Here is a 14,072-nt window from a genome sequence, read left to right as displayed (position 1 = left end):
GATACATATTGTAAATAATTGTATACATTTTGCCATTTATATGATTTAACAACATTTTGTTCCACAGACCATTTCTCCAAACTTTGTCAAAGGCCTTTTCAAAATCAATGAAAATACAGTACAGCTTGCCGATGCAACTTACAATAGTAATCGGCCTATAATTTTTAGGGTCTGAGGGAGAACCCTTATTTTTATAAATAGGTACAATAGAGCCTCGAAGCCAGCTTTCTGGGATTTTCCCTGTGCTAAAAATAACATCAAATAATATAACATAGAGATCAATCATTTTAGAGGGCGAATATTTAATATATTCATTAATGATGAGATCATCCGAGCAAGCCTTATTGTTTTTCAGTAGCTTAATAGCATGTTCCACCTCCTCTCTGGTTATATTACTATTTAATACATTATTTACAGGACCCATATCAATATCATTATTATCAAACATGTTATCATCTACTCCAACATTTAAGGTTTTAAAGAAATTAAAAAGCGTGTCAATCGATATGTTACCTTTTTTGTTTTTATGTGTACTATTAGAACTTTTAAAGGGACTTAATGGCTAGATTTCCACTTAAATAATATATAAAAAAGGATATACGATTTAAAATGATGTAAAAAGTTAAGCACTTTATGTTAATTATACATTTCAAAAGTGTCCATAACAATTTGTTAAAATTTAATGAAAAAAATAAAATAAATTTGACTAACCTAGTAGTTATTTCATATTATTATTTTTCGATGTGTGTAAACAAATACCTCTGCGTACCTTTGCGCATGCGCGATGCGGGAAATTGGAAACATCATAACAAAAATGGCGAACACCCGATCTAAGTGGAAGGGTCCTGAATCAGTTTTAACCGAGAGCAAGAAGAAACGAATAATCGAGAACGTGATTTTAACTTCACAAAGACGAACACGTATCTTAGAGACAGAGCAAGCAGATGGCATCAGTTAAAAAAGACCGAAGGGATTAAAACAGACCCTCCTTTGGCCAAGCTAATGCCTTGAACAGGTTAGTTGACAGCACTGGACTTCGATGTTTCGTAGATCAACTGTCGTGTACGCCCAGATGATGACTTGATAGTACTTGATGATACATAATTATCATAAATGGTAACAACTGATATCGAGATTAAGCTTAAGAAAGGTCACGTAGTGTTAACACGGCATGAATCGCTTGGTATTGGCCTCAACATGTCCTAAATGGGAATACAAATCAAAGGGGGCGCCCAAGAGGGAATTTTGACATTTGTCAAATTAATCGTATTATACCAGAAAGTAAACTTGATGACTTTATGCTTTTGTTAGACTGCCTGTATATTACACATTAAGTTTACATTGTGTTATTAATATTCCGTTGTACAGTTTTGAAAGCAAGCCTGAGATCTAGAGCGTACGTAGATCTGGTCATAAAGAAACTGAAGCCAAGCAATGAAGATGACCACAGGCGACATGGAGTACATGCAGCCACTACGGACGACACTATTACTAGTCGCACTTAGGTATTTTTCATAGTTAATTAATTACTAATCCTTGAGGCCATTAATTAACAAATATTTATATAAATCATTAGCATTTGGATGCGAAGGAAGAACATTATTTATTTATTGAGTCGTATAATTAAAAAGTCGTGGAATAGTTTCTGTCGATGCTAATTAACATTCAAAATTCTCATAATTATACAACACAAGTCATGTATCACTGTGAACTGTTATTACGTTATGATTTGCATATTGATATACAAAAAAATGTAGATATATATACGTATCTATAGGCGTCAAGTTTGATTACATGTTTTGGTCTACATGTATAGTATATGACACATATTGTATATAATCAGTTTGAAAACATAACCAATTCCTATACATGTATTGGTTTGTAATCAGATACCACCAACCGATCAATTTTCGATAACAATTTTTTTTTCTAATTAAAATGAATGGATTTGAAATATTGTTTTTGTTTAGCAGCTACCAATAATGGATTTTTTTTCTAATTAATAATTTGAATCAGAATAAGTGAACCCATCAGTTTTGACCACTATAATTCATGCATGAGCTGCATGCATGTGTAGCGGGACTGGACTGAGTCGATCATCAGTGACCAGGTAGCTCAATAGTTGGTAGAGCATCCGGCTGGTGTTCGGAGGCCCGGGTTGGAACCCCGGTCTGGCCGCTTACGCTACGTTATCTCCTGATCTCCTGTTACACATGTATCCTCTACTTTTAACACTTGTTGAAAATTGCTGAATTCTTAGTGTATTTGGTAAGATATTGTGCAATTGGAGATTGAAAAACTTCTGGATTATCAATTTCGTGAATTTAGTATTTTTTTTTTTTTGCATTATATATTGATAGTGATTGATTCACCAAATTAATGCAATAACACCATAATTAGTTTAGTTATTTCCCATGGTGTTTTCGGGCCTAATGGCCATCTTCATACGCTTCATTTATTTGACGTCTTGGATACCACATTATGATGTCACATATATACAATATCATGCCTTAAGATAGTCATTAGGCCCGAAAACGTAAGCGAAACACAACATATGTTGTGTTGAATTTACATTTTTCAACTATTGATACTGGTATACATATTTAAGACCCAGCAGAAGCCTTGATTGTGTGTAGAGGCTAATTAAGCTTGAATGTAAGTTGAGAAAATGTTGACAGGCGAATTATTTGATGAAAAATCAGACAAAATATCGTGAAGAGCCATCTTTGCATGATAAATAATGACTGCTATGTTTCAATATAAGGCATGATTATAATATTGCCAATTTTGCACATTTTGTTGGTTTGTGTAACTGGAAATTACATTGATTTTGTGTAAGAAAATATCTTTTCTTCTTCTTATAGATATCACAGGATTTATAACACAAAAGTTCTTGGAGGACAAAAAGTGCCGTACAAGGTGGAAAGGACATACCAACACATCCAGGGACTCATCAATCTGATAGTGGCCAACAGAATAACAGATAGAACTGGAATATCTAGCCAAAACCCTTGCATCAAATAGATCCCAGAAGATTCAAACTCCTAGCCCATGCTCCTCCACCATCTACTGCCCAAATGGTAGAGGAGAAGAAATCCCAATTAAGATGAATGGGAATAATTGACATTTTGAGACTAATCACGTTCCAGAGACTATTACTTTTGAATATCTGTCCTTACGTTTAGTAGCTGACCTGGTCCGAAGGACCAAGGTGAGTATGCCATACTGAGGCGTCCGGCATTCGTCTGTCAACATTATGAACACAATATTTGAATAACTTGAGTAAATGTCAGAATATACCAAATTTAATAAAACTTTATAAGCAGCCATATATCGACAAGATCTCAGACAACTTCAAAAATAGAAATTATTGGACAGTAGTTTTTGACAGTAGTTTGCAGAGTTATTGCCCTTTGTAATGGTCTTATTATTAACATTTTTTTAGTTCACTGGTCAGAATGGAAACTCTTTTAGAAATTCTACTAGTCCTGAACAATTAAATGGATTTGATGAAATTTGGTCAGGAGAATTATGTGGCAATGTTATATGTTGCATAAATGAAGCGTCACCATCATCTGAGTGGCACCTTTCGGGGCAAAATAAGAGAATTACCTGGTATAGCAAAAAAAAAAGGATTTAACTCATTTTTTTTTTCAAGAATTACATCTAGTCCACTTGTAGTTTGAACCATTGTTGGGAGAGGTAGTTCAAAAGTAGAAAAATGTTTGAAATGTAACTTAAATTTGAGTAGTATTTAGTTTATTGGTATAATGTTACTATAATAGCTTAGCTGTTATCCATTCCATTAATGTCATATGATAATCAGTGCAGCCTTAATTTCAAAATTTATATAATCTCAAGAGACAAACAACATTGTCTGGTCTGAAATTTAAATGCTTAGTCAAAAATGATTATTCATAGCTGTACATGTGTGCACTATTGAAATATTCATGTTAACACTCACAAGTAATTTATAAACTCTCAAAATTCATTGATGTCAACACACACTAGTACTCAATGGTCATGGATGACAACACTCACTAGTAGTAGTACTCAATAGTCATTTATGTCAACACTCACTAATACTCAATAGTCATGGATGACAACACTCACTAGTACTCATTAGTAACGTATGTCAACACTCCATAATACTCCAGTCATGTATGTCAACACTCCATAATACTCAATAGTCATTGATGTCAACACTCAATTATCACTGATGCCAACAATTGTCATTGATGTTAAGTCACTAGTCATGGCAGTCAACTTTCTCTAGTCATTGATGCCAATGCTTACATCTGAGCAAGACAATAAATACAATGTGGTAAATTCTTTATTTGCATGTTTGACTTTTCTCAGTGTTTTCTATATCAAAACTATTTGTGAGACAAATTGTACTGTGCATTTACTGTTTAGTGTATTATCAACATCATAAGTCACTGTTCTGTTGATATTCTGATAAATTAGGGTTGGATCTTTAGGTCAACTGAGATGAAGTATGAAGTGACCTATTCTAACTGACTTTTGTCCGTCGTCTTTCCTTGCTTGTCTTTAAACAATTTGTCAGTAAGCTTTCATGGTCAAAAGGTCAACCAAAACTGTGGATTACATAGTCCCAACCTCCAGGGACCTGAGGGGCAGGGTCAAAAAGGGTCAAATTGACTAAAATTTGAAAGATCTTCTCAGCTCGCAGATATGGTAGAATCATATACTGGTGTCTTTAACAAAAATTGTGAATTTCATGACCCTGATGGGGGACTGAATTTATATAGGGAAATCACAATTTTGATCAGCATTTGTTTGATTTCTATTGAAATTCATTCTAACTTCATTAACATTATCAGCATGGGATGACAGCTTGATCGCATGCACATGTTGGCCCTGACTGACCTTCTGGGCGAGGCTAAAAAGGGTCAATTAAATTGAATATTTCAAAACTCAGGTGACCATTAAGCCCAATTGGCCTCTTGTTTTACATAAGCCAGTATCAGTGAAAACTGCTGCATATGAAATATGGTACATAAAACAAAAGGTTTCCATGAATTCAATGATGTAATGTAATTTATTTTGATTTTATATCAAACCTTTTCACTGCACAGGTGTCAAAACAACTTCCTTGAAATAAGATAATTCAGCTTATGTGTATGGGCAAACAGACAAAGTGATTACCAATAAAATGCTTAAATTTTCACGATTTCTATATTTTCTTTACTCCTGTCACCTTGACCTCTACCCATATATAATTAGACTGCATGCTCTGCTGACTTGCCAATCAAGATGATATTGAGGTTGACTGAAATACAAGAACATGTAACATATAAATGAACATAATTGTACATGTAGGTAAACTTGAGAATAGTCCAATTCCTCAATCCATGACTGTCATTGAGACTGTCAGCTAATCATTGAATTATTAAAACAGTATGGACATCAGTATTGTGAATTAAATATCTCATTTATATCGATGATAAATTGATATAAGTGAGATAATACATTATTGATATAAATGAGATAATCAACAATACTCATATCCATCTTTTACCATGTATCAGTGTTATCCATTTCTTAACGTACATATTTAATTATGTAATTCATTAAATAACGTACAAGGCTTTCAACAACATTTTAACTACAATCATTAAACAGAAGCAAAGTTAAGTGCAAAAACTACTAACTCAATGAAGGTTCCGATTTTTAATTAGGATGTCAATCTGAAAGGCCGAGGGATTCAAACAGTCGAATAAATTACAATTTCTGTGTAAAACTGAATTATTTTTTCTTATATCTAGACCTACAGTTTGTGTATTGCTCTCAGTGCAATCAATTTACAATGTAGATCTCCATTAATCAGATTTAAATCGAATTCAATTTTGGGTAGGCCTATCACGTTAGTGATCGGCATTTTTTTTGTATGTTACAACAGAGACATATATGTCTGGTTACAACTGTATAGCTGTTACGTCGTCATAGCACTTACGGTCATACAAAATAGCAATTCCAATTTGAGTTTACACTTCGATTTCTTACATTGGGACGATATTGAATTGAATGAACACTTCAAAGATGAATAATAATAATGTTTTCCTACATCACAATAAACGAAACGAAGTCCCCTTTGGAGGCCCCATTGCCGAATGTCAAAATTTTACATGCTACTTCTGAGGGTTATACGTACTTTTATCTGTTTGAGCTCTCAATCAACAATAGTGAATAACGATCGGTACTCCTCGAGACCGTATAAACCATCCGATTGCAAAGTAATCACGTTCTACATCCACGTGACAAAATGTTTACACTTACCTCGATTCCATTTTCGTCGGGTGAAAGCGAGGATACTGAAATCATGTGACGCACTCGGCTCTCTCCGATGTAAACAACAAATGTTGTTCAGCGATAATTCGAAGTTGATAAACATTGCCAATATTTCACAAAAAGTGTCATAATTTTGTAAACAATTTAATTTCAAGTATCACAACGCTTTCCGGAAATCAAATGCATGTAGAAATTATTGAAATCTAACCATTTAGTCCCTTTAAGTAGTTTCCAGTAATCCCGTGCATTACTACTTTTCATATCTTTCAACTTACGACGGAGGTCTCTTCTGAATTTATTAATACTTTTATCCATTGTATGTTTGTAAGATTTTTCTGATTCTTTATATTTATTGAAGAAATAATCATTTTTGTGACGTCTGTACATACCTTTATGGCGTCGGAATAACTTCCTGGCCGCCTTACATTCACCGTCAAACCAGGGTTTAGAATTTGATTTTGGCTTTTTACATATATTAGTATGGTTATATTTGTATATACCAAAAGTTGACTTAGCAGCACTTACAAGCACATCACTACAGTCTGCCATAAGTGTATTGACATCTAGGTCGTTCGTATTATTGCATTGGTTAATTGTATCAATAATATTCTGAATTTTGTCATCGTTTATATTCTCAATAAAATGTTGGATTTTCTCAGTCTCCCAGTTTTTAATACGTTCAGTATAATCTGTTGTATCATGTGTATTAATGTTATCATTGGTAACTGTATTGGCCATACCACCTATAGTAAGAGTTAGGGGACAATGTGCATCTGACATAAGAGGGCTAAAATCTAAAACATCAAAGTCACGTATGCGTTTTAGGAGCTCAGAGGAACATATGACATAATCGACAACGCTAGAACTTTTACAGGTGTACTTACCTATATCTCTATCACGACCAACTCTACCATTACAGATAAAAATGTCATTATATTTACAAAAATCCAATAGTCGATTCCCAAAATTATTTTTGTGTAAGTCCTGACTTTTTCTGTTCTTAGCAAAACCGGAATTTTCAAATACATTCATGTATGTAACTTCATTTAGGATTTCAGCTGTTAATTGATCTCTATCGTCTATTTCATTGTAATCAATAAAATCTACAGAGCTCACTGTGTTTTTACCATGTTGTAAAAATGTGTGACACTCTAATAAATAAAATATTGTATTATAGTAATTGATTCTCAGGTTACCTGTGTTACCTGTGTTACCTGTATTACCTTGGCTATATGCTATTAACAGTTTGTAGATAATTTATACTAAATATATATATATATCACAAATACTTTTATATAATTAACAAATATTAAAATAGAATAACTCAATTTTTCATATATTAGTGAAAATAATTCATTTTTCTATATCTTTCATCGTTATAAATTTCACACTTTATAATAATTATTATGTTTTATAAATAAAACAGAAAATATATTTGTTCAATTTTAACCTTTACATTGAAAGGGCACATTATCAATACGTTTAAGTCAACGTTACCTGTTTCATTGTGATATATAACAGGTATATGTAATGTACTTAAGAGAAAACGATTCAAAACAAAACACTTTAAATGGCATTTTAATAGTTCAAGTAAAACAATTTAAATAATGTATCATCATGAAACTGATTGAATAATAAAGCACAACTCAGACAATCCTAGAAATCACGGATAAAGTTCACAATATCACCATAGTCACTGTTTAATCATATCGGCGGTTCTCATATATGCAGTCTTCACATGCGAAATTATTCACGTAATAAATAGTTCAACCTTATTATTACAAAGAAGCACTAGTCAAAGTATATCATAATCACTTAGGTCCCTTTATGAAATTGAATGTTAATGTTCAGGAAACACAAGTATATGATAAACGAGTATATAATTGCAATTATCCTGGATTAAATACTCCAAGTGGACAAGATGTGAAGCTGCATCAGCATACGCAGTCACATCCATCGTGTTGTTTCGTAGTCTCATCTTGATAGTCTGGAGTCTCGATTCCAGTTGGCGATTTTTCCTCTTCTTTGTGCATGGTTTACCTCCAGCTTGATACTCTATCATTCTCCAAGACATCAACCCTAATCTGGGCATTTGTCATTGCAATCTATAATCTAAATGTTTTGACTACATATCATTGAAGTTTGTGCCGTTCACTCTTTATGCGATTATAACAAAATGCACCTTTTTTTTTTGAAACAATAACTCAATTAGTAATAATTAGTTCCTTTGATATTATAACATAGTAATCATATCTAATTGAAAGGGGGGAAAAAACAAGAAAAAAATGCTGGAAATTACACTGTATATCATTGTCACCTGTATAAGGTGCATTTTTAATTATGAAATATTTTTCCATAACTTCATTTTTAAAGTGTTGTGTAATATCATTATTACTATATGTAATAAATTATCACTATATGTATTCTGTTATTAATACGTACATATGAATGTATATTTTTAAAGGTATTCTTAAACATTTTCTTCACTTTTATTGTTAGTCACATTTGAGTCCCATGTATACCTATACTGAAACAGACTATACCTACATTTTCCACAGGTAAACTCAGGTAATGTTTATTTAGCAAAAACAACATGTTAGCTGAGTGGGAATGTAGGTAAAACCGTCCATGCCCGGAGGGGGTTGGGGTTTGGGGTGTTAATATGGTGACATCTAGCTGGAGGTGGTCATTAACGTACATACCGGGTGGCACAGGACGTAACAAGCAGAAGCATTTTTTCACATTCACAATGAATCAATTTTATGGTAAATTAATAAGTATTGTGTTAAAAGTGTCCATTTTTAATAAATAAAATGGTGTATTTGTATTAACCAGTTTGAAATTAAGAGCATCCTTGTATGAAATATCAAGGAAAATATATCATTTAACAGATACAACTTCGAATTCACTTCCCTAGAAAAAACAGTATTTAGGACCGTTTTGGTCATTTTGATCCATCACTCAGTAGCGTGTTAATTTGTGTCTTCCTCGTCACGTGAAAGTGCATGCCCGATTTCTGTTATAAAGTAAAGTATTTTCTAAACGTCTGACCGATTTGAAATTAAGAACAATAACGTATGAAATGCCAAATAAAATATAGCATTCAACAGATTAAATTTCATTTCACTAGAAAAAAAGGAGTATCCTGGACCGTTTTGGTAATTTTGACCCATCACTTAGTAGCGTGTTAATTTGTGTCTTCCTCATCACGTGAAAGTGCCCGATTTCTGATATAAAATAAAGTATATTCTAAACGTCTGACCGATTTGAAATTAAGAACAACAATGTATGAAATGTCAAATAAAATATAGCTGTCAACAGATTAAATTTCACTTCACTAGAAAAAAGGAATATCCTGGACCGTTTGGGAAATTTTGACCCAAAGCTTGAATACCATGCTAATTTGCGTCTTCCTCGTTACGTGAAAGTGCCCGAATTCTGATATAAAATAAAGTATTTTCTAAACGTCTGACCGATTTGAAATTAAGAACAACAATATATGAAATGTCAAATAAAATATAGCTTTCAACAGATTAAATTTCAGTTCACTAGAAAAGAAGGAGTATCCAGGACCGTTTTGATAATTATGACCCACTGCACGATACGAGTTTTTGTATCTTTTATATATATATCGACCTTAATTTGAAGACAAATTTACCTCTCATAACATCAATGAAATAACGCAAACTTTACACCGATTTGTTAAATTATACCAAACCAGAAATCAAACGTGTGACTTGCGTTTAATGTCGGTCTATTTCGCCACAAAATAGGCTTTAAATCCCAGTGTGTTTCGAAACAGCTACGAGGCGATGCAGCCAATATGGCGGCGAATTCGGTGTCACCTGGGTTTCAGAACGAGGCACTCCGATACTTCCGGGCATGGCTGATATTTGGTAAGATATATAGACTGTTACCAGACTCCCTGATATACAAGTCTCTGAACAGACCAAGTTTCTATGCGAAATAGTCCAATAATGCAACGGGCGGGTTATCAGTCTATACAAATGACGGATTGCCGAATGCGTGAGCCTGCCAAAACACAGTCAGATTCTGCCAAAAAGAAACGTAAAAGGGACTGAAATCGTCCAAACCCGAGTATTTCATTTGGAAAGGAAATGATTCGTTGGAACTTAGCGAGAAGAAAAGGGAATAGACTCGAATTCCGATTTTGCCGTACGTCTATTGGATTGCTGGTTAGCTTTTGAACATTGTCAACTTCACTAATCTAAAATTTTATCGATGTTTTGTTGTATGCATATTGCTAGATTTTAAAAATAAGTATTCAAATGTAAACTATGTGTGTTTATTTAGTTCAGTTATTACGCGAATATTCTGTTAATATGTTTACATGAAAGCATTATTAGGCAAAGTTCACCAATGCTCGATATGTATAAACAACGGCCATGTGTGTAGTTTATGTGCAGTGCACGTTGTTATAGCCTCGTTATCAGCTCCGTGACAAATCTCGCGATAAAAATAAATGCGGCGAGTTATTTTTATAGTCTGATGTCTCCAGGACTCCCTCGGTCAAGCGTCCAGGCCAGTGGTCATTTTTAATCTTAGGAGAGCGTGAATGAGCATCTTGGATTGTCATTAATAATACATGTGTGCAACTAGAATTTTAGGTTGTTTGGGAGTATGTGGCTTTAACTTTTCCGAGAGATTTCCATCAGACTTAGTAACTGGTTGAAATGCCTTAACAGTTCGGCCATGTTCGATTGCCATATTTGCAATCGGTGGATTTGTGGCCCGTTTATTGACAAGAGATACCATCTACCCTTTCCATGCATGACTGAATCAGAATATGGCGGGTTCCTTAAACTTAGCAGAGTTCGACCAAATTCTTCATTCTTTCAAATTTGATTAATCTGATAGCGTTGAGAGTCGGAAGAGTCTTATCACTAAACCTTCTCAATACAATGACCCGGGGAAACGCAGTGTCCGTCTGACATTCATTTTTACCTTGAAACTGCTTCACAAAATCAAAAGGCCCTAAATTAGTTACATTTGACTGGTGCGTTCATGTAATAGAAGTCAACAAAGTGTGCTGGAACAAGGTGAGACATCAACCATATTCAACGATACAACTGTGTTAACACATTCAAATGGCTTTTGGCTGACTAAAATGAATACAATGGACATGTGAGTTTGGTCAGGTCCAAACGTGTTATCTGTCAAAGTATGGTAACGAACCAATTGAAGAACTGAATATCGACTTGCTCAAAAATAAGGGAAATCCTGTTTGTTATACAATTCCACAGAAAAAAAAATGTGTAAAACATTGTCAACTGATAATATTGCCCAAGAGTTTTAGCGCTACAGTACTTCCAGTACTTTGATTACATTATTTGTTTGAATTCTGCTTTATTCCTGAAATTCAAGGGACATAACAACAAGACAAGTTTTTATATTAAAACATTTATTGTGTATTAGACATCAACATTCTACATAATCTCTCTTTGATCTCAGAAATCTAGAGCCATGGTAAACTTTTCACACAGCAATGTCTATTGTGTATGTAGGCATAAGAGTGGCTGCCTGAACTCAAGACTTCAATCCTATTGAGGTATCTGCCGAACTGAAGTTGTTGGTCCCAGTAAATGATTGATAGTACATTTTGTATATATAACAACTGATTTATACACGAGAAATGGCACAAATTTACATATCGCTATCCTGATACACAGGGGCGTGACATGTTCCTATGACCTAGAGTGTAATATTTAACTCCAGAGTCTGAACCAACATTACTTATAGGTAAATGAGATCTTGAGTCATACCTCGAGGTTAAATTTCACTCTGTATCATAGGAACGGGTCGGGCCCCTGTGTTCTAGCTGATAAACATAATGTCAAAGAAAATGAATGTACATTAACATATCTTCTAATTACTACACCAACCCTATCAATTTTGTCTGAAATTAATATTTTTCCGAGGAAAGTCGAGAGTATACTTTCTATACACATGTATCCTTAGTAAATGCCAACGGTATTAAAAATTGAAATATCTTCCAAACGACCTAACCTTTTTTCTTTGGGCATGTTAAAGAAAATATGTATGTTATCTTTTAGGTCTATCAATACCTTCATCTGATGACAACGAAATGTTATGATACCTGTAGATACATTCATTTATATTAATTTATTGTGTCAGAAAACCACAATGGCATTAGACTTATTGAGCTTTCAATATCGTGAGTTTCCCACCGAGGAAATGAGAGGTGGCAACCCTGATTGGGGTAACAAGCTTAATTGGCCTAACCACTTTTAATTGTAATGAGGCCTTTTACAAAAGTCCCCCAAACTAACCCTGCATTTGCTACAGTCTCTAAAGAAGCATAGAAAAACCAGAACATTGTTTCTTAAGTCATAATCCCTTCATACACCAATCAAGTTTTAAGTTTCAAAGTCACAGTCATGTAGTATCATAAACCCCATGTACATATGAAATTTCATCAAAATTGGACAATATCTATATATGAACATTTTGACCAGTCAGAGGCATCCATTTCATTATCATAGCAACCAATCTTTTCAATACTGTGTTCAGCATACCTCCTGACCCTTATGTAACAATTTACAGCAAAATCATACAACATCTAAATTTTGACCAATCAGAGGCCTCTATTTCATAACCATGACGACTGAGCTATTCAAAATGTTGTCACTGTGTTAGACATACTCAAATCCTCTATGTACCAATTTTCAGTTAAATCCCCTAAATTTCCACCAATCAGAAGCCAGATTTGAACTGACAATACAATTTTAATAAGGTGTAGGATTAACACCATGCAGTGTTGAAAATGTTTCCACATCTTATTTCTGACTGGTGTATATACAACACACAACATTCAAACCATGAAGCCACATGTGATTGGTCAATTAAAAACTCATTTGTTGTTGTGAAACTTTCAATTTCCTCTTTCACATGTTGGTCAAATGTTGTATTGATGTTTCACTGTATGTATCAAATGTTGTATTTGTGTTCACTGTATGTATCAAATTGCACAGATCTTGGTATAGCTTCAATTCCTTTAATTCAGTATTTAACTCGGTCCCAACGCCATATTGATGCGTCATCAGTAACGGCCAAAAGAGTGCTGCCATCTAGTGTGAATGCAGTCTGACGAATGGCTGTGATACACTTGTTGTGGCTCAACACTGTGCATCTGAAAATAAAACAAAATAATCTCAATTTTCACAGATAAGAACTTTGTATCGAGTTATTGGTGAAATTAACCAAATAAAGAACTTTGTATCAAGATGTTAATGAAATCCCCCTAGTAGAGAACTTTGTATCGAGATATTGGTGAAATACTCAGTAATGAGTAGCACAGACACAACAAAATTTTCTTTGATGAAGGTCAAAATGTAGGTCAATGTGACCTACTTTTGATTCAAGACTCGTCACTTCATCTAGGTCACCCATGCCCCAAGTATATCCCCTGTGTAATGAGTGTTAATAGGTATTATGTGGTTTATTAGGTGTTAGGAGGGTTGCTAAGTATTAAGAGGGTTACTGGGTGTTAGGAGGGTTACTGGGTATTAAGAGGGTGACTGGGAGTTAGGAGGGTTACTGAGTGTTAGAAGGGTTACTGGGTGTTAGGAGGGTTACTGGGTATTGAGAGGGTTACTGGGTGTTAGGAGGGTTACTGGGTATTGAGAGGGTTACTGGGTATTAGGAGGGTTACTGGGTGTTAGGAGGGTTACTGGGTGTTAGGAGGGTTACTGGGTATTGAGAGGGTTACTGGGTATTGA

At 34.2% G+C, this 14,072-nt stretch overlaps 1 protein-coding gene and 2 long non-coding RNA genes across 3 annotated transcripts in view; 1 reads left to right on the top strand and 2 right to left on the bottom strand.

Annotated features, from left to right (window-relative positions):
- Window positions 1-655: 655 nt before the first annotated feature.
- On the top strand, window positions 656-3,249 carry LOC117326807. The gene is made up of 3 exons (XR_004532515.1): window positions 656-1,015; window positions 1,369-1,505; window positions 2,865-3,249. It is a non-coding gene; the product is annotated as an uncharacterized LOC117326807 (long non-coding RNA).
- Window positions 3,250-5,043: 1,794 nt separating this feature from the next.
- LOC117326806 lies at window positions 5,044-6,526 on the bottom strand. The gene is made up of 2 exons (XR_004532513.1): window positions 6,176-6,526; window positions 5,044-5,293 (listed from the first exon to the last, which is right to left on the bottom strand). It is a non-coding gene; the product is annotated as an uncharacterized LOC117326806 (long non-coding RNA).
- A 5,191-nt stretch (window positions 6,527-11,717) lies between these two features.
- Window positions 11,718-14,072, bottom strand: part of LOC117326805 (polycomb protein EED-like) — a 31,883-nt gene continuing 29,528 nt past the window's right edge. Inside the window, exon 12 of the mRNA XM_033883530.1 lies at window positions 11,718-13,483. Coding sequence (XP_033739421.1) covers window positions 13,354-13,483 — 130 coding nt within the window. The 3' untranslated portion in view covers window positions 11,718-13,353. The remainder of the gene's footprint in view (window positions 13,484-14,072) is intronic.

The sequence above is a fragment of the Pecten maximus genome, chromosome 5 (genome assembly GCF_902652985.1).
Source record: "Pecten maximus chromosome 5, xPecMax1.1, whole genome shotgun sequence".
Lineage (NCBI taxonomy): Eukaryota > Metazoa > Mollusca > Bivalvia > Pectinida > Pectinidae > Pecten > Pecten maximus.
The sequence above is the reverse complement of the archived record's forward strand: the minus strand, read 5'-3'. Positions and strand labels throughout refer to the sequence as shown.